Below are 22,935 nucleotides of genomic sequence, written 5' to 3' on the forward strand. Positions count from 1 at the left end.
AATAAAGCCAACAATACATGGTATAAGGATAGCTTTTTCCCAGACAGCATATTTCTAACATTCGGCAACATGATGCTGAAGACCCCTAGAACCTACACAGAAATGCCAAAACTTGGTCAGATAATTCTCCAGAGTCCATCTCTGAAAATTTGTGGTTTCTTAAAATAATGGGTCATATTCCCTGTTACTTCAGTCTAAGAGAGAATAATTCAAAAGGAAGGCACCAAGACTAGTTTGATGGAAAAATGTCAGTGGAGCGCTGTGTTAGTGTAAGACTGCTACTGAGCTAATGCTATTTGCTTTGCAAATAAGGAGGTGCTATTTGACTGGGAGATGCTGTTATCAACCCCTGGATCAATGTCATTGACTCATTAATCTGTTGGATTGATTCTGTCACACAAATATGGGCTGCTCTGTCATCTGCTCTCAGTTCACTAAATTCAAGTGGAGGGAACAACCCACTACGTCACTGGGAATGGAAACTAGACCTTTAACAATATCTTGGTTTTTGTCTCTTGGCTCCATCAAGAACTTCATAGAGTTAAACTACAAAAGGATCTGCTGAAGAGCTCAGGTGGGTTCACCTGTGCAGGCATTTTGACAAAAGGTAGTGACAATGACATTCAAATATATAAATTCATTGCTTTATATAGCTCCTGAGAGTTTACTAAATGTTTTTCACATCTGAGCAAGTACACAGTTTATTGTCCCAAGAAAGCCCAGGGGCTGTATAATTGCATTATCCTATTGTGTGTGTGTGTGTGTGTGTGTGTGTGTGTGTATGTGTGTGTTTGACACAGTCTTGCTCTATCACCCAGGCTGGAGTGCAGTGGTGTGATCTTGGCTCACTGCAACCTCCATCTCCTGGGTTCAAGCGATTCTCCTGCCTCAGCCTCCCGAGTAGCTGAGATTACAGGCATGCACCACCACACTGGGCTAATTTTTGTATTTTTAGTACGGATGGGTTTTCACCATGTTATCCAGGCTGGTCTCGACCTCCCAACCTCAGGCGATCCACCCGCCTCGGCCTCCCAAAATGCTGGGTGGATTACAGGCGTGAACCACCATGCCTGGCCCCTATTCTTGAAGACTATCCCCAGGTGACAATCCTAGCAGTGTCATTCCACTGCAGCAAGATTAAAGCCAAACTAATAGCCACCAAATTCGCTGTGAAAACATATCACCTTCTCTTACTTGCTGCCCTAAGGAAAACGTGCAATAGAAGAATCTTTCAGAACACCAGGTAATTTTTTTAAAAAACACAAAGTCACATGAAACAAAGCACACTTTTTTACATATATGAAAGGAAGCATTCACAGGATTTTCCATACTCAATAATGAATAAGGACCCCAAGAACTGTATTTACTTCTGTGGATCTTTATTGCGTGATATTTAATTCAAGTCCGAGTGAGCCTGGGTGGTCCTGCAAAGAATATTCACACAGAGATACATTATAGAACTTACGCTATTAACACGTTGGCTTTATTAGCCTTATCACTGACTTAATTTTTGAAAGAAAAAAAACTCAAACTAAATCAATAACCTGAGTATTATTTCCCAAATTGATGATATTTTCATTTGGGTTTTAATTCAGCAAATTCCCCTCCTCAAAAGAGAAGAATGCTGTCACTTCCCCAGACAACCAGCAGGTGACTTTGGAAACGCTGCTAAATGCCACCGTGCCTTATTTTCTCCTATTTATGCAAGGGGTCACTGCCCAGGTAATGACTGTGAAGGGCTGGCAATACAGCATAAGAAAGACACTCCAAATTCCGTTAACCAAGGTTTTCTGCAAGCACCCGTCAGTAACACAGACTCCAGTACTTTAATCATTGTTAAAGTATTTTAAAATAGAAAAGATATGCCATGAAGAAAGTGCATCCAGACGACTGCACTGGGCTGCCGGTTATGACAGCACCTGGGCGCCCGGGGGGTCGCAGGTGAAATCCTCCAGGCCCATCTCCCTAGGCAGAGAAGAGCCTGCAACCCAGCTTGCTCTCCCCTTCCAAGGCGTCCCCGGGGCCTCTGGTCATCAGGGCTGGGCTGAGCCCTGGGCTGCTCAGGACCAAAGCTCAGCTGTTTTTCTTTCAAACTAAAGTATGAACTCTCTGCTGGAGAGAGAGACAGAAAGAAGGACAGCGAAAGAGACACACCGACAGAGCCAGAGTGACATAGGGGCACGCAGACAGAGAGACAGGGGTGGCGAAGCAGGCTACCAGGCAGCTCTGCTCCTCAGTAAAAGCCCTCTGCATCTGGGAAGGGGGAGATGTCGCTGGATCTGGGTCCTTGGACCCACACAGGGTTGGTAAAAAAAAAAAGCAGCAAATCGCTACTGTTACTGCTCTGAGCAAAGAAACCAGGGAAAGGCCAGTTCGGGAGAAACAGGCCCTGTCCATCTGACGTGAAGCCCCAGGAAGGGATGCAGCCCAGCACAGGCAGGATGGCTGGGGACCTGGCTTCTCTGTCTCTCTCGTTCCTTAAGTTTTTATTTCAGAATTTTGAAGAAAGGGACCCGGAAAGCTATTTTGCTGTACTAGAGGGGCCGTGGGCCTTCCCAGCGCGGAGGAAGTAGGGCGGTCAGGCCGGGTGGGGCTGGGGGCGGTGGCTCTGCAGAACCTTTAGTCATCGAACTGAAGCCGCGGGTCCGGTGCGCAGACACTGCGCGGGGCGCTGCTACCGAGTCACATGCATGCGAGGGCCTGCTCCTTGGTGTTCTGCCTTCCTTGACAGATTGTTGGTAAAACATCCCCTAGAACGGCCGGAGCCAGGGCCCTTAGACAGGGGCGCGAAGAATCCGCTCTCTGCTGTCCTCGGGTTTCCCAACGCGGTGGTCGTGGCCCGCGGGCCCCACCTCGCGGCCCGCCTGGCCTGCCGGAGGAGCAGCGGAGGCCGAGCACTCCCCGGCCTCGGGTTCAACTTCAATAAAAGGGCCCAGCCCGCCCTTGATCACGCGGCTTGCCTGACAGCCAGGTTCAGGCCCGGGCCTAATTGAGCCCGGGTCACCTGGGAATAGGTTCAAAGGCATCCAAGCCGTAAACCACCTCCAGGCCCAGAGCCAGAGCGGCCTGGCGAACAAAGAGCCCCCGAACCACTTCAAACGCGCTCACGCTCGGCGTCCAGATGGCCCGGGGGCCGGGGTCCGTGGTGTCGCTCACCGAGGCCGGGCCCCACACTCCAGCCACCCTGCGCCCTCCTGCTCGGAGCTGCCCGCGGGCGCCCAGTGCAGCGGAAGCCGGGCCCGGGGCAGCCTCGTGCATCTCCTGGAGCGCCCTCCGTCCTCCGCTGACCCGCGAAGCGAAGGCGGAGCGCAGAGGCTGGGGCAGGACAAGGCGGGCCGGCAGGCGCCCCAACCCGCGCCCAGCAACCCCGGGCAGGGCCAGGCAGGCGGGCGCGGCGGGCACCGGGCGCTCCCGCAGAGGCTCGCTGTGGCGTTGTTTTAAAGGAGTTAGAAGAAGGTTCGGTAAAGGCATCGGGCGGGGGCTCCCCAGCAAGCCCGGGTGAGAAATGGTCCCCGACATGCACGCTAGCCCGAAGGGTGGCATCTCTACGGATCTTGGCGGCATGTCCTTGGGCACGGGCGTCTCCAGGGGTCCCCGACTGTCCTTACACTGGCGGTCGGGGCACCGAGACCGCTGCCCGCGCAGCTCCCCAGACCCCAGGCCTAAGCTTGCCCGCCGCGGTGCAGACTAGCTGTGCGCCCGGGGGCGGCCAAGACCCACAGAGGACGAGGAGGCTCCTGGCTGTGTCCTTATCTTCGGGAAGCGCATCTGGGGCTGGACTCGCCTCTCGAGCCCCTCAGGCCGAGAGAGAGACCCCCCCGAAGCCCAGTGGGGGCCGATCTCTACGTTAAGGCGCAGACAAAGCCAGGCTTGGCCAGGCCTAGGGCTCGGGGCGGCCGGAGAGTGTCCTGCGTTCGGGGTGGGGGCGCGGGCGGCGGGCGAGGACCCGGCCCCCGGGATGCCCTCCGAGGCCGGGGCCGAAGGGGGAGGCAAAACTGAAAGTGCCGCGCCGGGGGGCGGGGGCGGCCGGCGAAGGCCCCAGAACTTGTCCTGCCCCCGGCCACCGCGGCCAATCAGCGCGCCGCCCTAGCTCCTGACAACTATTTAGCAACCCAGCCCGGCTAGAGTTTCCAAAAAAGTTAGAATAACTTCCTCTCCCGGAGACCTCGGTTTTTGCACAAGCCGGCCTTGAAATCAGAGCCTTTCCAGCAACTCCGAGAGCGTGTACTCGGCGACCGCGGGCTTGGCCAGCGGCGCGCGCTCGGCGCCCCGGCGCCCCCAGCCCCACGCGCGCCGGGCGGGCGCCATGGAGGAGGGCTCCAGCTCGCCCGTGTCCCCCGTGGACAGCCTGGGCACCAGCGAGGAGGAGCTCGAGCGGCAGCCCAAGCGCTTCGGCCGGAAGCGGCGCTACAGCAAGAAGTCGAGCGAAGATGGCAGCCCGACCCCGGGCAAGCGCGGCAAGAAGGGCAGCCCCAGCGCGCAGTCCTTCGAGGAGCTGCAGAGCCAGCGCATCCTGGCCAACGTGCGCGAGCGCCAGCGCACCCAGTCGCTCAACGAGGCCTTCGCGGCGCTGCGCAAGATCATCCCCACGCTGCCCTCTGACAAGTTGAGCAAGATCCAGACGCTCAAGCTGGCCGCCAGGTACATAGACTTCCTCTACCAGGTCCTGCAGAGCGACGAGATGGACAATAAGATGACCAGCTGCAGCTACGTGGCCCACGAGCGCCTCAGCTACGCCTTCTCCGTGTGGCGCATGGAGGGCGCGTGGTCCATGTCCGCCTCCCACTAGCGCCGCGCCACCCACCTCCGGACCGGCCCGCCAGGGTAGGTGCTGCGCGCGGGACGGGCGCCCTCCGCTGCGGGGGGCGGGCGGCAGGGGCGCAGGGGCCCTGGGGCCTGCGCGTGTCTCCTCGGGAAGGCCCCGCGGGCCGCAGTGGTGTGGATGCCGTGCGCTTTTCCTCTTAGCAACGAAGACGGGCGGGAGGGACGCTCGCAGTCCCAGGGACACCCCTGAGTGCAAACTTCCACGCGAGGGTGTCAGTTGGGAACCGGCGGACCGGTGACTTCCCCGGCGCGGTCCGAAGATACTTAGACAAATGTTCGCATATTTCATTCTCGGTGGTGTGAGGGTGTCCGTGGTTGGCGGTGGAAGGAACGGGCATCAGAAAAACCTACCGGGACCGGCCGGGGACTGGGAGATGGGGACCGACTGCCCTTTGCGTCCGCCGCAGCGCAGGCCGCCCGCGAAGCTGCCCGAGCCGGTGGTGTCGGGCTAATGGCTTCGCTCTCTTCCCGGGCATGGGTAGAGCGCGTTCGTCGGGAGGACACTCAGATCTCCCCAGCTGCTGGCACCTGGGGTCCCCTGGCCGACCCAGTAGGCTAGAGGTGTGGGCCTGCGGCTCCAGGGTTTGCCTGGGGAGGACGAGAGGAAACTGCCCTGCGCTTCGGGGCCGGAGCAGCCGCAGGGCCGGGAGTGCCCGAGAAGGGCCTTGGGCCGAGGGCGCAGAGCCTGGAGCGCTGAAGCAGGGGGGTGGACACAGCCGCGCGGAGCCCCAGGGCGCCCACAGGCAGGTGGAGCCGACCTAGGAGTTGGGAGCCCTGAGTCGCAACCTTGACCCTGGAGTGCCCCGGAGGGGCCCCGCCCGTGCCGCGTCCTGGGTTCAGCACCGCAGGGGTGGGCGAGGGGTCCAGGCTGGGAAGCAGGTCTGGAGGACAGGGAGGTGGTGCGCGCCGGGCCCTCCCTGCGCGAGGAGAAGGCTCGGGGGACACAGCCGCCAGGAGCACTCAAAGTTCTGGTTTCCTCTGGAAGAGCGATTAGGGCGTCCTGCACCGGGTCCTTTTCACCAGACACCTTTCAAGTCCCTTTAGACAGGCTCGAGCCACAGAGGCGCCGTCCTTTCCCGGAGGCTCCGTGAGCAGACGAGCCCCTCTCTCATCCGCCGTCCTGGGCCGTGGAGGGGCACAGGGTTCTTTTTGCTGGGGCCGCGTTAAAAAATCCTTCCTCCTTAGTATGTTTTAGTTCCTCGCACATCTTGTGATGTTTTTTTATAAAAGTCTCTACTTCACACAGAAGGAATTTAGATTAATCAAGAGCACCCGGCCGCCTATTCTTCCCAAACATATCTATTTCTTTTTTTATGTGGTACTATAATATCTGCGAATGTTGTTGCCGAGGCCACGAAAAGCTGATCTAGCACAGGTGGGTTTTATTTCATTTTTTCAACTGTTATTTCGATGTCACTGAAAATTCTTTCGATGAAAGAGCCTCCTGAGATAATGATAACTGTATAGTTTTTTAAGAAGAATTTTCAGCAGAAAATAACTTGTGGGAATCTTCTCCTGTCTTTGTCAAAAACAGATGGAAAGTGTCTCAAATCACATATTTCTCTAGGGAAGTTTGGATTGGCTGAGTACTAAACGCTACAGTGGGGTAATACATTAATTCTGCTTTTCACTGCCTAAATAATGAGCTTCCATTAGTTGCTTCCATTTATGCTTTACCTCATTCATGGTTTATAGCACATCTGAAATAAGAACAAACAGATGAGGAATGTCATCTTTTTAAAAACACACACGTTGAACCATGTTTAAGGAAAATGTCACTGTAATTATCGTTAAGACTGCCCTCCAGAAAATTACTGAAAACAAATACCAGTAGATATGATGCTGCTAGAATTTAGTAGGAACATTTAAAATTCATTTAAAAATAATTTCACGCCTCAAAACTTAGAGAATCAGCCATAGGTAACCATTAAAGATTATAGAAAAATAAAATGCAATACTTGTCATAAATAAATAAAAACAGTGCTAAGAGCTTATTTGGAAAAAAAAGTCCTTAAAAATATAATCGATAATTACACAGGTAGTGGGAGAGCCGATGATCTATAAGGAGCCTATTTATTTTTATTTTTATGTACTGGACTATAACTGAGTAGTTCAAACAAGCTAGTTTCTTTAAGTAGATACTCTAAAAGGAGAGAAAAGAAATATGGAAAAATTTTATCCATGAATGATTCTGGACACACCTTGTTTTTATTTATCAGGCACGTTAGGTAAACATCTTGTCATTCTTTTTGTTTTTAACTCATTATTCCCTGTAAGATCAATACAATTATAATTGGTTTGATTCCTGAAAATGTTGCTAAACAGCATTTGTTTTTATTTGTAGCATTTCTAAGAAGCATTAATTGTATGCATCAGTAAAGAATCTCTAGACATTTCAGTACATTGTAAGTGATTTTAATGTTTGATGTGGGATGTTTTCACGTGTGTGAAGAAACTGTGTTGAGACTAACAGCAGCACAAAGCCTAAGTTGTCCTTTGAAAGGAAGAGAAACACAAGAGATGGTGGAGTGCGGCTGGTGCTGATATCTATCCTGCCTTTCTTCTTTGGCCTGGTATTTAAAAGCACAATTAGACAATAAATCAGGTGTCTTTGGCCAGTCAGTTGGATTCATCTAATGGAAAAATCTCAAAAGGATTTTTTTAGTATTCTCATTAAATGCCTGAGCCTTTGCAGCAGGGTCCTGGCCACCTGGCTTGGAGGATGGGGGAAGGTGACCATTAGTTTATCAGAAGTTTGTCCTCTTCCCTGCTGTGTGGTTAAAGAAAACATCTTCTCTAACTTCTGCAAAGTGTGCACAGATTTTCAATCGTTTCCCTTACTCAACAAACTTTTTTTTTTTCTGAGAACTTTTAGCTCCTTTGAAGAAATTGCATGACCCCTTCACCATCTAATATACGTTAGCCTTTTCCTCCCTCCTGAAAATTTACTTCTCAAAGGTGTTTGTTAACTGCTGTATTCGGGATGCTAGAAAATCAGTTCTTCACGGAGAAGAACAGAAACGCAGAATCCCAACGGAGCTTTTGCTTGTTTAGAAGAAGTAGAATGAAAGGCTGAGCTCCCTGGAATATAAGCAATGTTTGGTTACAAAATGCCTATCAACGAGATCTGATGTAGGGATTTGACCTGTTGGTGTGGGTCTTGTCCCCTTAAATATCAGCAGTCCTTTCGGCCTTGCATCAGGGAAGTCTTACTACTCATCTTGCTGGAGAGGGACTTCCTCAGACTTCAGTGTCTGTTTGAGGCCATTTGAGATAGAATACTTCACTGAGGTTTCCTGAAACTCATATTTTCAGACAGATCTTGAGCTGCACCACGTTCTTGTCATCCTTGCTTCACTCTGTTCTGGGTAGACGGCACAGATGCCGGATTCCTTTTGCCTGGCAAAAAAATAAAAATAAAAAAATTTTAAAAACCCCACACACATAAAGTAAACTCTTTCTGAGCAGAGCACTATAACTCATAACTTTAGTTTAAATCTGGGCTTTAAAAAAACAAATATTTTAATAAGCCAATTTTAAAGGCTGAACTTTTATGACAGTTTTTAAGCTTAGTATTTATATTAATCTATTCTCACTGGTGTCTTTAAAAACCCTGTGAATGCTGGAATGTCTGTTTATGTTTGTGTCTTTTCCTGGGAAAGGATAAATGTGCTGCAAAAAGCAAACCAAATACAGAACTCTCCGCTAGCAGAGAGTTCACAAATGAGGCAATAAAATTCAAAGAAGAGATGAATAAGTTACTGTAGCCAAGGAACGGAAAACCATAAAGGAGAAACAGAATCTAATAGATGCAGACATGGATGTTTTCAAAAGTAAAGCCAAGATGAAACACTACAAACAGAAACTGATTAAAAAAATATTCCACATGGTCACCTGAGTCTACACGTGACAAAATTGCATAGCACTAAACACACACACACACACACACACACACACACACACACACACACAGGAGTGCATGTAAAACTTGTGAAATCTGAATAAGGTCTGGGGATGATATTGATGCCAGTTTCCTGATTATGATAATTGTACTGTAGTTTTGCAAGATGTCATCATTGGGAGAAAGGAGTGAAGATATGAGAATCTCTGTATAATATTTCATGCAACCTCCTGTGAATCTATAATTATCTCAAAATTAAAATAAAAAAGATATTCCACAAAAATATTAAATCTATATGCTTAGATAAGCAAATTATCTAAGAAATTACTACTAAGCTTTATCTCAGAGCAATAAACTAAAAATGTGACTTGAGCAAAACTCCACATTTTTTTTCTGATGCCATTTGAGAATCTCAATATATTTCCAGTATATAACTCTTTCTGAGAAGAGCACTATAACTCATAACTTTAGTTTAAATCTGTGATTCCTTATAAGTCTTAAATAAAGAGTAGTATCCCAGAAATATGAAAGGTGAAATACCAATTATAATACCAATACATTTATTCCTATACTAATAAAGAAAATATTTTATAAAACCTTTTGGGAAATATCTACCTTAAACTGATACCTGTGTTATATTTGCTTTTTAAGATACTAATTTTATATTAAATTTCATTAAGCATACACACACAATTCTAAAGCCAATGATTTATAAAAATTATTCACCAAGAAGTATAGAGAATGGAGTTTTAGTATTTGGAGGCAAACGCAGTGAAAGGGAGAGGATATAGCAGAGGAGGAAGGGGGGGAAGAGAGAGAGAGAGAGAGAGGAGAGAGAGGGGGAGAGAGAGAGAGAGACTCAAACTCTAAGCCCTGTTATAGTTATTTGTAATCAATAATTGTTTTAGAAACCTATTTTGTGTTTTTGTTTGGTAGTAACCCCTTCAGTGAGATTGAGTGATATTAAACTACACCTTACCTGATGCCGATTTGGAAATGAGGGCAGTAGCATTAACAAGGTGAATTTTAAGCTGTTGTAAACTGAGGCACAGTGGGATTTCCCTTCAGTGATTATTAATGGTTGTCACTTCAAAAGGAGACTTGGATCTGAAATTGGAAAAGCCAGCACGTAACTTGATTCCAACATGAGGGAAATTTTTTAGTGTTTAGTTGAAAATAGAGTCATTTTGAACCCAAACGGTATCTGACATGCTGCAGGTATCTGGGCTATTTCATCCACAACTGCGATGTTTAGAATAATATGATGATCCTGTGATTATGAGGATGCCAGAGCATGATGGCACGAGCTGAGTGCAGTGTCTGCTGGGGCTGTCCCTCACTGAGCAGTTTTCTATCATAATACTGTTTTCCTCTGTTATTTGACCAGGGAAAGATTTAGATGACCCAGCTTCTCTCGAAGCCTCATGTAGAACTATAGTTTTACTTCTCAGATCCTAAGAGCAATGCCTTTAAACTTAGACATCTCTCTCTTTTCTTTAGTTCAGAATTTCCCTTCACTGAAATGAAAGACAGAGTTGAACTCAAAAGAGCTTTCGGTTATCAAATTCGATTATCCTGGAAAATACTCTTGACTTTTTAGTTCACATTCTGCCTTAAAAAAATAGCCATCAGCATCTTCTGGGAGGAAATGATAAATTGTGTTATGTTGTCTGGCATTAGATTCCTATTTCTCGCTGTCTAATTTGACGGGCAGCTCACCTCTGTGTTTCTGGATGTGCAGGTCTGGTGTGTGACTGACGGGAAAGATCTGGGCAAACCCCTTGATTTGTATTAACCCTTCGAGCTTGACTAAACATCAGACCCCACCCTGTGGCTGAGGTTTGTGGTGTGGTCACAGGCAGAGCCTTTCCGGAGCGCCAGGCAGAGCAGTTTCCCCCGGAGGGGCTAGGGCAGCTTTTTAGCCTTTTGCTGTGAGAGGGGAGGGTTGTAGACCGTTTTACCATCTTCCCCGTGGAGAAAAAATGGAAACTTTCGTCGTTACTACTGTTTTTCTATTGCTTTCCAGACAAAATGCCACCCTAGCATTTCTGTTAAATCTCTGTAAGTAAATGCCCCTGCTGAAGGGTGGAGAAATGTTGGCCTGCTTCCGAGGCAGGGGCTCCAGGAGGGACAGCTTGGAGCATGAACAACCTCCTAAAAGAAAGCACAGGCCAGTCATGTACAATCTCGGGCTCTGCTGCCACGGTGGCTTTCTTTGTCTGTTCTACGTTGAATTAGCATTCTGTATGTGAAAATGCAAGCAGGCAGCGTTTTCTTTTAATCACGAGATCTGGAAGTACCGTTTCCTTTCCTTCATCTCTGCTCTTTGAGTGGTTCGTGTGGCCGGTGCGCAGAGGGCTCGGAGTCGCAAGCCGGCTGCCTGCGTGGACTCCCTGGACCTGTTCTTGTCCTTTACTTCCACGCTCAGATTTTTAGCTCGACGGAAGAGTGCGCAGGCGTGGCGCAAGCTGGCCTGCAGGGCTGGCAAAACCCGTACCGACTGGATCCCTTCCGGAAAGTTTGTGTGAACTTTAAATCTCAGTCTCAAGGAGAATGTTTTGTCTTGATACGTAACAGAATAAGGCAGTTATCATTTCTTTGGGAAAGGCCTAAAATACTGCAAATTGGAAGGGAAGGGAAAGGAAGGAGGAGAAGGCAAACTCTTCTTCCTCCAACCGGGCGTCAACACATCTCTGCTCACATCATTGACACTAATGGGCGAACAACGTCTCCGTGGAGGATTAATTTTCCTGAAATCAAATAATCCAGATTGCATACTACATGTATACTGCTTTCTAACTATTCAAAATCTTCAGCATATGCCCAGCCGCCTGGCTTTCCTCTCTTCCATGATAATCTGCATGTGAAGATGGGAAGCCAGGAGAGAAAGATATGATCACTTCGCATTCTTTTTTCTGTCTGGTGGACATTTCTTCTCCAGCAAATCTTTCCTACCGCTTCCCCCAAACCAGCACATACCCTTATACATTCTTTAGTTGAAACAGCATCTTTTAAAAAATGATTAACTGAAGTCCACTTGAGGTTTCACTTTATAAAAAAGTAACAGAGGAAGAACGAGAAGCCCACCGTCAGGTCCCGTGATAGCTCACACGTGGAAATATAGACTGTAAATACAGAATGGCCGAGGACCCTCTGAGTGACGCGCATCTAGGGGCTCCTGAAGCCTCGTGTGGCCCATCGATGTGTGCTCAGCACCCCTGCCTCAGTGTGTGCTTGGCGACTCCTCTCCTTCGTGGGCTCACGTTACTGTTTTCTAAAAGTATTGTTTCACTGATACCAGAACAGAAGTGCCCCAAACAGATATCTGTACCCTAAGAATCCCAAGGTGCCCTGTTTTTGTTGACTTCTCTCATGCAGGCAGCATTTTCTTTTAATCACGAGATCTAGAAGTACCGTTTCCTTTCCTTCATCTCTGCTCTTTGAGTGGTTCAGTGTGTGCTTCAATGACCCCCAAACTCTGTGGGGGCCGTGCGGTGGCTGTGGCAGAGGGGGTGCATCCAGGACTGGCGTTTTATCGCCCCCGAGGTAGGGCCAGGAGAGAGCTTATCTTGAGGTCCCGTCTTATGTGACTGCGAAGGTGTTAATAGGCAGGGTCCAGGTGGCCCATGCGAGCCGGGAGCATTGGAAGGGTAGAATTAACTGAAGGGCATTTTACTGGTTGTTAAATTATTGCTAATTCCAAAACTTTCCTTCGGACTATTTTTTTCTGAGAGTAGGATTTTCTTCTAATTAAACCACAAGCAAAAGATGAGCACAGTTACTCAACTCTCTGCTCGTTTCCATGTTGCTGTATGTCATCTCCTTTCTTGTTTTACTGCAGTTCGCAGGTGAATAATATCATGTAATTTCAGTGTGGAACAATGTAATTTCCATGTGCGTCCCCAGCAACCCCATATACATTAATCTATCATTTATAATTTGTAACATGGAAAAGTTTTTTTTTTTTTTCATGAAGGACAAAGTAAAAGGGAAGATTGGGTTGTGAACAGGTCAAGTGATATTTAAAGAATTTCACAAGGGATCAGGGCTGCGGAAGGGACTCAGGTCCCTTAAGAACAGGTCCCATTCTGTATTTATCTCTAGGCTTGTGTCAGGGCCGTGTGCCTCTCTCTGCTGCTGACCACGGGAGACCCAGCACCTCTTCCTCAGTGTCCCTCAGAGACCTAGAAGACAGCGGTTTTTTCAGAAAAAGCACCCTTCCTGCCATTCTCATAAAAACAACACTGTAAAAATCCAGCAGGGTCCCTCCACACTGCCGCAATAGTGCCACGAGGGAGGCCGCCACAGACATAGTGACTTGAAAAGGCCCTCAGGTGCCTTCCCCTCCTGTTTGGTCCCAGGCATCAACACTGCCCAGCAAGGTGCCTCAAAGAAGCCCCAGAGGGGGCTCTGCCTCCGAGGGCCCTGTGACAATTGCAGGTGATTCAGTTGCCAGAGAAAGCAGAGGCCCCCAGAGGAAGGTGGTCAGGGGGCCATCCATTGTGCCTGGGGTCAAGGACCGCTGGAGGGAGCTTGGGTTGGCCTGGGACTGTTCAGGGGAGGAGCGCCATGGGCATGGTGCTCCTGCATGACGGGAGGGCCATCCCATGACAGAGGAGGAGAGCAAGAGGAAGGACGCTGCTGGCTGTTTGCAAGAAACCGTCCCACCACCCTGGCACTTCCCTGGTCCCTGAGGCTGGATGGGCCTTGGAGCCCGTCTTCGCTGAGGCCCAAGTCACCCATCAGGTCGTGCTGATGAATGTCTGAGCATGAGCCCAGCACGGCTCAGTATTTGCCAAGGTTAAGGAAAGGAAGTGGTAACTCAGCACTGATTTCCTCCCCCTGGATTTAATAGTGATAGATCTAAACCTGCAGTCAGATACCACTTTAAAAGCCTCAGCTCCTCTAAAGACAGCTTCCAAGAGAAGATTATGCCAGGCCGCCGCTGAGGTTTGCAGACGAAGCAGATCCAGCCCTGCCTTTGCTGAGAGAAGCCAAACGACCATCTTGTCCGTCTCTTAAAGCATCCTTCTGCTTGAATGGCAGAGCTCCTTGAACAGAGATAAAATATTACATTGAGGCTGGGCAAAGTGGCTCATGTCTGTAATTCCAGCATTTTGGGATGCCAAGGTGGGCAGATTCCCTGAGATCAGGAGTTCGACACCAGCCTGGCCAACATAGTGAAATCCTAGCTCTATTAAAAATACAAAAATTAGCCCGGTGTGGCGGCACATGGCTGTAATCCCAGCTACTCAAGAGGCTGAAGCAGGAGAATCACTTGAACCCAGAAGGCAGAGGTTGCAGTGAGCCGAGATCGCGCCACTGCACTCCAGCCTGAGCGACAAAGTGAGATTTCGTCTCAAAACAAACAAACAAACAAACAGACAACAGGCAAACAAACACCATACATTGGGCACATGACAGACTTTGTCCTCCCGGCTGGTTCCTCCAAAGCCAACTGGCCTGGGCATTCTCTGTACCAGGCTCTTGGACAATCAGCTTGTGTTGTACCATTTCCTGAAAGTTGCAAATATTGTTCAATGTTAATTACATAATTTCACTTTTTCTAACCAGAAAGAGGAAAAGGGAAGTGGGGAGACAGAAAGTGAAGCTGGTGTGCATTTCTGGCTCCCTGGGCACACCCACTGGGCTTTCTCCTACTTGGTTCATCACAATGTGAAACCATAATTAACTAATTCTTAGAACTTTTAAATGCTTGTGACTATACATGATCGGTGTGACTCTCTACAACAGATTTTGCAATTAATTTAAGTCACTGTTTCTGGAATAAATCATATGTGACTCTTCCCTTTAGTAAGCTTTTCTGAGGAGGTATTTTTCTAATTTGGGACATTTTAATTAGGCAGAAACCAAAGGCTGTTGACTTTGCGAGAGGCAAGCTAGCTCCCCAAGTGACTGTCTTGGGCAGAACCCATTGTCTTGTGTCTGGGGGATCCACGGTCCAGAATAAGACTTAACTGAAGTTAAGCGTGGCATGGAGAACACTTTTCTGCTCTCAGCCTTGCAATTTCTGAGACAAGTAATGGCCTCTCTGGGCCTCAGTTTCCCCGTCTGTAAAATAATGGACTAAGTTTCTGATAACCCTCTGGCTACTGGAATTCTAAGAGCCAATACAACCCTGCAATTCCACTGCTGGGTGTGTACCCCAAAACATTGAAAACAGGTGTTCAAACAAAAATTTGTACATGAGTGTTCATAGCAACATTATTCACAATAGTCAAAGGATGGAAACAACAAAGTGTCCATGAACTGAGGGTCAGTAAAACATAGCCCATCCATACAATGGAATCTAATTCAGCCATAAAAACAAATGAGGCTGGGCACAGTGGCTCACGCCTGTAATCCCAGCACTTTGGGAAGCTGAGGTGGGCAGATCACCTGAGGTCAGGAGTTCGAGACCAGCCTGGCCAACACGGTGAAACCTCATCTCTACTAAAAATACAAAAATTAGCTGGGCGTGGTGGTGGGCGCCTATAATCCCAGCTGCTAGGGAGGCTGAGTCAGGAGAATTGCTTGAACCCGGGAGGCAGAGGTTGAAGTGAGCCGAGATCACGCCACTGCAGTCCAGCCTGGGCAACAAGAGCAACACTCTGTCTCAAAAAAACAAAACAAAACAAAAAGTGTAGTATGTGCTACAGCATGAATGAACCTTGAAAACATAATGCTAAGCTCAGGAAGCCAGATGACTACATATTGTGATATTTGGGATTTCATTTATATGAAATGTCCCAAATAAGCAAATCCATACAGGCAGAAAGGAAACTGGAGGTTTCTAGGGCTTCATGGGAGGAGATATGGGGCGTGAGTCCTGAACAGGTGTGGAGTTTCTGTGTGGAATAATACGAAATGCTCTGGAACTAGATAGTGATGATGCTTTCCCAGCAAAGTATATGCACTTAATTCCACTATACTTTAAAAGCTCAAATGATAAAGTTTATATTATATGTATCTTACTACCATCATCAAAAAAAAAAAAAAAAAAAAATCCTACTTCCCAGACGATGTGCATCTCTGGTAACTGAGGTGCTTAGTTGGAGGTGGAGGGGCTAAGGGGCTAAGCGTTCACACATCCCTCACTTTTCGGAGACCTTATCCAGTTTATCCTCCTGCTTCAGCGCTTATCTGACTATTCTAGTTATGCCTAAGAGCATTTTCCTTTCGACCTCTAGTTCCTAATGTGTTTATTCACACACACACACACACACACACACACACACACACACATGCATGCACACCTGGCAACAAGAGCATCAAACAATTCTGAGGCACGCTGCTTCTTTTGCCTGCCCTCCGCTTTTTGTGGTATGTCGATTACACCTCTTGAAGCCTCTCCACAGTAGACTGAGTTCTCACACTCTGGGGGCCAGAGACGGAGAGGGATTGACTCTAAGCCTCCATGCCGCTCGCAGTCAGCCCCTAGAGGGGAGCCAGGAGCATTTGCCATATCTGTAGTGGGGGTGTCTGGTACCTGACGGGAAGACGCACAAGGGTGACCCATGAGTGTGCACCACTTGCCTCCATCAGCAGGCTGTCCACAGCCCAGGGCTCGTCCGCCTGCTCGGTGGACCACTTCAGGCTGGTTCTGGGCTCAGAGGCCCTTAAGGAGTTGGTGCCACCTCCAGAGTCATGGGATTCCTGCTCTTCATGTGTGCAGGTGCTGCTCCCAGAAGACAGGGAGATACCAGGAGACACAGGGAGGGTGGCACTAAATCGTTCAGCACCAGTTGTGTGTTTTCCTTTGGTTGCTCATTTTTCTTTTCTTCCTCCCTGATCTGTGCACCCTTTACATGGTCCTCAGCCACCTGTGTTTGAGACGCTGTCAAAACTGCCCAGAGCTGCTCTGAGTGCTCCCTCAGCTATGACCCCATCCTGTTTCTTTTTAAGACATCACCACCTTTAAGACATCATCACCTTTGTGGCATTATTCAGTCAGATTTTGAGACACTTAAAGAAGCCGCAAAGATGGTGTTGGGCTCCAGGATTGTTTGAATTTTCAGAATCCAGACTGAGGGCTCAGGAGAACGTGGAGCAAATCCCAAAGGATCTCACCAAGGGTCGAGTTGCCAAAAGCAGATAAAAACTGTTCTGGGCCAGGCATGGTGGCTCACGCCTGTAATCCCAGCACTTTGGGAGGCCAAGGCGGGTGGATCACCTGAGGTCAGGAGTTCGAAACCAGCCTGGCCAACATGGCGAAACCCCGGTTCTACTAAAAATACAAAAATTAGCTGGGCGAGGTGGTGGGCGCCTGTAATCCCAGCTACTCGGGAGGCTGAGGCAGGGAAATTGCTTGAACCTGAGAAGCAGAGGTTGCAGTGAGCCGAGATCGCACCACTGTACTCCAGCCTGGGCAACAGAGCGAGACTCCATCTCAAAACAAACAGACAAACGAACAAAAACTGTTCCATGTGATGCTGCTGTTCCCCCATTCCCAGTCCCATTGCTGAGCAAAGAGAAAGCCACCAGGGAGGAGGCGCAAAGGGAAAGAGATTCCCAAAAGCCGTGGAGAGAGAGGACTCCAGATGGAGATGTGAGGACTGGACGCTGGGGCCCTGGTTGCTTCCTTAGTTAAGTTGTGCAGTCGGCTTGATAGGAACATGGGTCATCCTCAAGCCAGACACATCTTGGTCTCATGGCCCCCATCAGTCACCGCCGCAGGGGTTCTTCCCGCAGCTGCCGGGGCGCGGAGCCCAGCTGCTCTGATTCATTAGCACGTTATTCACATTTGTAGCACAGTACACTTGCTCTTCCTGGGGGAAGCTCTGCTCTCCTTTCTGGCCACTTCTGCTTCGTGGTAACTACATCGGAGGCTCGGCCATGTCCAGCCCGTGCTCTGTATGCTTGGGGGGACACTGGAGCCAGAGCCCAGTGAGTTAGGGTAACTAGAAACTGTACCTCCATCATTGATTTTCCAACTGACTTTCAGAGACACCATCTGGATGCTCTGAGCCAAGTTGTCACCCTTAGGCTTCCGGGACACAGTGTCCCTCCCTTATCCCCTCCACTCCTCCTCCCAGTCCTTCTCACTATCCCTGAAGGCCAGACCTTGGTGTCAGAGAATGCACTGAGTCAGCATCCCTTTTAGCACACCTGCCACCACCTGACTAACAGCAAAGACAGGCTTCCTGGTGAATCCCGTTACAGCCATCTCGCTTATCCATGGTTTCGCTTTTTGAAGTTTCAGTTACACACAGTCAAACACAGTCCAAGCTCATTAAATGGAAAATTCCAGAAAAAAAATTGATATTTTAAATTGCACACCATTCTGATAAGTTTTAAATTGCATACCATTCTGAGTATCTTGATGAAATCTTGAGCTGTCCCGCTCCGTCCCACCCGTCTCTCAGTCATCAGATAGAAAAAACATATAGTATATATAGGGTTCGGTACCATCCTTGGGATCGAGCGTCCACTGGGGGTCTATAATTTCATCCCACTGAGGTGCCATAGCCCAAGCCAGCAGGGACAGTCGCTCACAGCTGTGGACGGAACACCACAGCCACGCTGTGGACGGAACACAGCGGGACATCAGGCCAGTGTCTTAGAGGTGGCAGCGGTGAACATCCAGTGAGCTGAAGTGGCGTTTACTAATGCAGGCCCTTCCTACGATCTACTTCCAAAAGCTGACCATTCCAAGTCCAGCAATCATAAATAAAATAGCAAAAGAATAACTGACCAAATTAAAATTTCAACTTTTATATACCAAATAACTATGACAACCAAAAATTTTTAAAGAACCAGGAAGAAAATATTTACAATCTATTTTGCAATGGGTTAATGTTCTTACTAGAAAAAAGGCCTTTAAAAAATTTAAAAAGACAAATACCCAGTAGGAAATATGGGCAAAAAATATAAATTCGTAAAAGGAGAAATTCAGTTGGCCAATAAACACACGAAGCGTTGAATTTCAACAATAATCCAAGGAATTTGAAATAAAACAGAAGGATACTATTTTTATTAAATTGGAAAAAAATACATAATTATCACCCCCAGTATTAAGGAAAGTGGGGGAACCAGGCCATTCTATTTGCCAGAGGGAAGAAAAACTGCACAACCTTTGTAAAGGAATTTTGATAGTAGGTAAGAAAAGATCTAGGACTGGAAATACCCTTTGCACGAACAATTCCACTTCTAGGAGTTATCTTAAGTGAATAATAGCAGAGCTGCCTAGCAACAAAGAAATTCGTATCAGCTTCATTAAGATTGGTGAAAAAATTAAAATGTCCTGGGAAATAGGTGGGATAAACTCTGCTTGGTGCATATGCTGGAACACTATACAGTCAGCAAGTGTGTGTTTTAGTGGATGTTTAATAAAGTGACGGCCATGATGGCAGGATGGAGCAGTTCATACGATCTCAGGCTGGAAAATCAAAGTGTGTGTGTGCATGCATGGGTGTGTTTGTCTAGAGAGAAAGCGGCAAGAACGAACGTCTCTGGACCAAAAGTTGATGAAAGAGCTTCCTTTCCTTCGTTTTTTTTTTTGTTTTTTTTTTTTTTAATTTCTAGATTTTCCACAAATGCCCTGTATCACTTCAGCAATCTGAGAACACAAATCCAGAGGTGCCCACTGCTTTGTAAAGATAGTGTGGCAGGCACATGCTGACCGACCCTCCCTCCAGAGAAGGGCAGCTACTCCCAGTCCCATCATAAGGCGATGCAGTGAAAACACAGCTGCTGCCCACGTAGGAACGTCCTCACCGGAACCCCCCCTCGGTGTTATGACTTAGGTTCTTGCTAAAGTGATATAAAAGAGTGGCCTTCAAAATATATTTTTGTATCTTCTGCAGTCTACATTAAAGATGCCCGTCCATCGTTTTCACAAGAGGCCTTTCACGTTAGGATAATTTGGAAGGATGCATCGGAATGTGCCAGCGCGGCCCCCCTGTGGAGCTGGTGGCGTCCTTTGGCAGTGAGGGCTGTGCGGTCTCAGCCCTTCCGGCTCGCCTTTACCCGCTGGGCAGTTCCCGAATGGTGCTTCGTGATGGGACCGGCATTCATCCCCACGCTGTTAGATGTCAGCATCCTCATTTCTTCTGCCTGTTTTTCACTCCTCTCTACGTATTTGGGGATATCTGTTGTTAGTCATAAACCACTTCGGCTTTGGGGAAACAAGTGGGAAAAAACCACAATGAACTCCTTAGCTGTTCCCCGAACCCAAGTTGAGAAGAGGTGCTTGGACCCCGACTCACTCAGTGGAGCTAGAAAAAGCCCTTTCTTAGCTACTAGAGACACTCTATTCACTTTTTACCAGGATCAAAAATGAACACCACGCGTCCCCCGGCCTTGTATGATGAATGACAAATGTGTGGGACTGCAGAGAGGTCGGCCGTAGAGTGGGTCTACCCCCTGCCCCCGGGCATCCCTGTGTGCCAGCTTCTCCAGAACCTACAGGGAGGAAGCACCGGGCCGCACCTCCCCGGAGGCTGGAGACCAACCAGGCACAGAATCTCTCGTTTCCTTTCAGATTCTTCGCCATAATCTAATTTTTGTAAGCCTGTCTTCCTTTATGCCCTGGGCTACATTTGACGCATATTTCTGGCAAATTCTGGGACCACCCTTGCCAGATGACCAAATCCTTTTCGGAGAGATGACTGAAATATTTGTAAGTTTCCATCAGCACTGGGGGAAGGGGCTGGAGGTGAGGGGGGACCTCTCGGGCTGTGCTGTGGTGTCCTGTCTTCTCCACATTACACCCCCAGCACGCGACTGTGAGCGGCGATCGGGGCCTGATCCTCAGTTCGAAGACACAGATGTTCACTGCTGTAAAGACATAAAGAAACCAAGAGGTTAACGGCCAGGGTTAGTCCCCACCGCGGGCCTCCTGCATGAATCAGAGCCGACTGGGAGCAGGAGTGACTCAGAGCCACGGCTTTTTGTCTTCTGGCTGTGCAAATAAACACAGCAGGAAGGTTTGAATGGGCCAGGCCTGGAGCAGAGAGCAGGGTTGGAGGCGGCTCCCAGTTCCAAGGCGCGCCCCACCCGGCCCCCAGGCCAGGTCAGCCTGGGGAGGGGAGAACTAAGGGCACGAGGCAGCCCACCCAACCCGGCCAAGACCAGCAGGACAGGGGCCCAGAGGCTTGTACCTCACAAGGTGCGGGGAAAGAGGAGGTGGGAGGGTGCGGGGCCTTGGCTTGCTCTGTGGGGACACTGCCCTGGGGTCCACCCTGCCCCGGGATCCACTTGGTATAGGCACCCACCAGGCCTGCACCCTGCCCCTTGGAAACACCCGTGGGGCTGTCCCCTTCTCTGAGTATCTGTGAGGGGTTTTCCACTCCTTAGGGCCCCATGGAAAGTTCAGAGTGCAGGGTGTGTAGCCGGGCCAGGCCTGGAGGTCCTCCAGGAGCAGAGAGCTCCGGAAGGCCTGCAGGGGGTACCCGGAGGATGCGTCTGCTCTGAGGCTTGGTGGGCCCGGCCACCCGCGGGGCCTCTGCTCTCCCCTGCAAACGATGGCAAAGCCACGCTACGTCACTCCGCTCGTGGAAAATCCACCCAGCAAACATATGCCAGCACTGGGCAAGCAAAATTATTTTCATCCTCAGAATGGCCCAGTGAGCTGGGTGCTTTCGCCCCCATTTCACAGGGGGGGAAACTGAGGGACCTATGTCACTCCTCAGCTGAGGGCACAGACAGAGCAGTGGGCAGAGCCAGGAAGCAAACCCAGCCAGTCCGATTGTCTAAAAAATGAAATTTTTCCCTCCATGCCGAGTATGACCCCGTCCTACTGAGTCGGGTCATTACGTCAGGGCTCTCTGCTTCAAACGATGGTGCCCGGGGACTTCCCCATGCCGCAGGGAGTGCCCCGGAGAGTGCGGGGGGCCTGGATCCAGCCGGGCACCTGTCGGCGTTCCTACAGCCCTGCAGTCTGCTCTCAGGTGCTCCTGAGTCGGGAGCAAGGCCTGAGGCACTCGTGTCAGGTTTCACCGTGGGAGGTTGGGTAGCTTCAGCCTGGGCACAGGAGCCTCCAGGTCCAGAAGTGAGCAGCTCAAACCCCTGCCCTACACGTGTCACCCCCTGGCATCTCCTGGTTCTGGGTGGCCCAGCCACATGCCTGCAGGTTGAGTCTGAATTTGCAGGTCCAGGGCCAGCTGTGCCATCTGCTCTTTTGAAGCTTTTTTTTTTTTTTTGCTGTGGCATTAGACAGGCATCCCCTAACCCAGAGGACCCTCACTACCACTGCTCAGAGGTCCCTTTTCCTACGTGGCGTCAGTGAACACGCCAGTTTAGATGCTCTTTGTAGGTAGGGAGCAATCCCCACGGTCTGTGCCATGTCACCCTGTGTGGTGGAAATGCCACTCGCTGTGATGAACCCGTTCCAGTCAGTCCACCGTGCAGTGCCTGGCTGGGGCCGGCTGGGCCCTTCTTCCCGGTCCCATCTCCTGGGATCTGCTGTCCCCTCTTCAGGCCCTTCTTTGCATGGTTAGCCTGGGGTACCTTTCCCAGTCACTGACCTGACTCCATCTCTTAACCTGTTAATGGAATAGCGTGAACGACGCACCCCACACTGCATCTGGCATTACCCAAGCCCACTGAATGTAGGTTCCTTTACCCCCATTTCACCTGCTGCCAGTGGGATGGCCAGGCCTGCCAGGCACCGCCCAGGTTCCCCATGGCATGGGCCCTGCCTGCTTTCCTGTGAGCTGCCTCTGAGCCCTGGGCACCCTCCGTGGTGAGCTCCCCAGGCCAAGAGCGTGTCTGTCCTTTTCACCCTGTACCCAGCACTTGGAGCAGTTGCCAGTAAGAACCCGGGTAAGGGGGTGAGCAAACCTACCTGCTTGTCCTTAAAGCGTGGCGCCTTTGACCAGGCGCAGCGGCTCACACCTGTCATCCCAGCACTTTGGGAGGCCGAGGTGGGCAGATCATGAGGTCAGGAAATCAAGACCAGCCTGGCCAACATGGTGAAACCCCGTCTCTACTAAAAATAGAAAAATTAGTTAGGCACGGTTGTGCGTGCCCGTAATCCTACCTACTTGGTAGGCTGAGGCAGGAAAATTGCTTGAACAAGGTAGGCAGAAGTTGCAGTGAGCTGAGATCACCCCACTGTACTCCAGTCTGGGTGACAGAGCAAGACCACCATGGAAAAAAAAAAAAAATTGTGGCGCCTTCATGTTCCATGCCTTCACGCTGCTCTCCTTCGGCTAGAATCTCCCCTATGCCCGCCAGGACTGCCTCCAGCATCCCCTCCTTGGGGAGCC

At 49.5% G+C, this 22,935-nt stretch overlaps 2 protein-coding genes across 2 annotated transcripts in view; one reads left to right on the top strand and one right to left on the bottom strand.

The window, feature by feature from the left end:
• Positions 1-1,358: 1,358 nt before the first annotated feature.
• LOC102137634 (uncharacterized) lies at positions 1,359-4,008 on the bottom strand. The gene has a single exon (XM_045368048.3). It carries the CDS (start codon positions 3,562-3,564, stop codon positions 3,001-3,003), a length of 564 nt encoding a protein of 187 aa, XP_045223983.1. The 5' UTR covers positions 3,565-4,008; the 3' UTR covers positions 1,359-3,000.
• A 124-nt stretch (positions 4,009-4,132) lies between these two features.
• TWIST2 (twist family bHLH transcription factor 2) overlaps positions 4,133-22,935 on the top strand; it is a 61,851-nt gene continuing 43,048 nt past the window's right edge. The window contains exon 1 of the mRNA XM_005574801.5: positions 4,133-4,824. Within this exon, the coding sequence (XP_005574858.1) occupies positions 4,307-4,789 (483 nt within the window). The 5' untranslated portion in view covers positions 4,133-4,306 and the 3' untranslated portion in view covers positions 4,790-4,824. The remainder of the gene's footprint in view (positions 4,825-22,935) is intronic.

The sequence above is a fragment of the Macaca fascicularis genome, chromosome 12, assembly GCF_037993035.2.
Source record: "Macaca fascicularis isolate 582-1 chromosome 12, T2T-MFA8v1.1".
Lineage (NCBI taxonomy): Eukaryota > Metazoa > Chordata > Mammalia > Primates > Cercopithecidae > Macaca > Macaca fascicularis.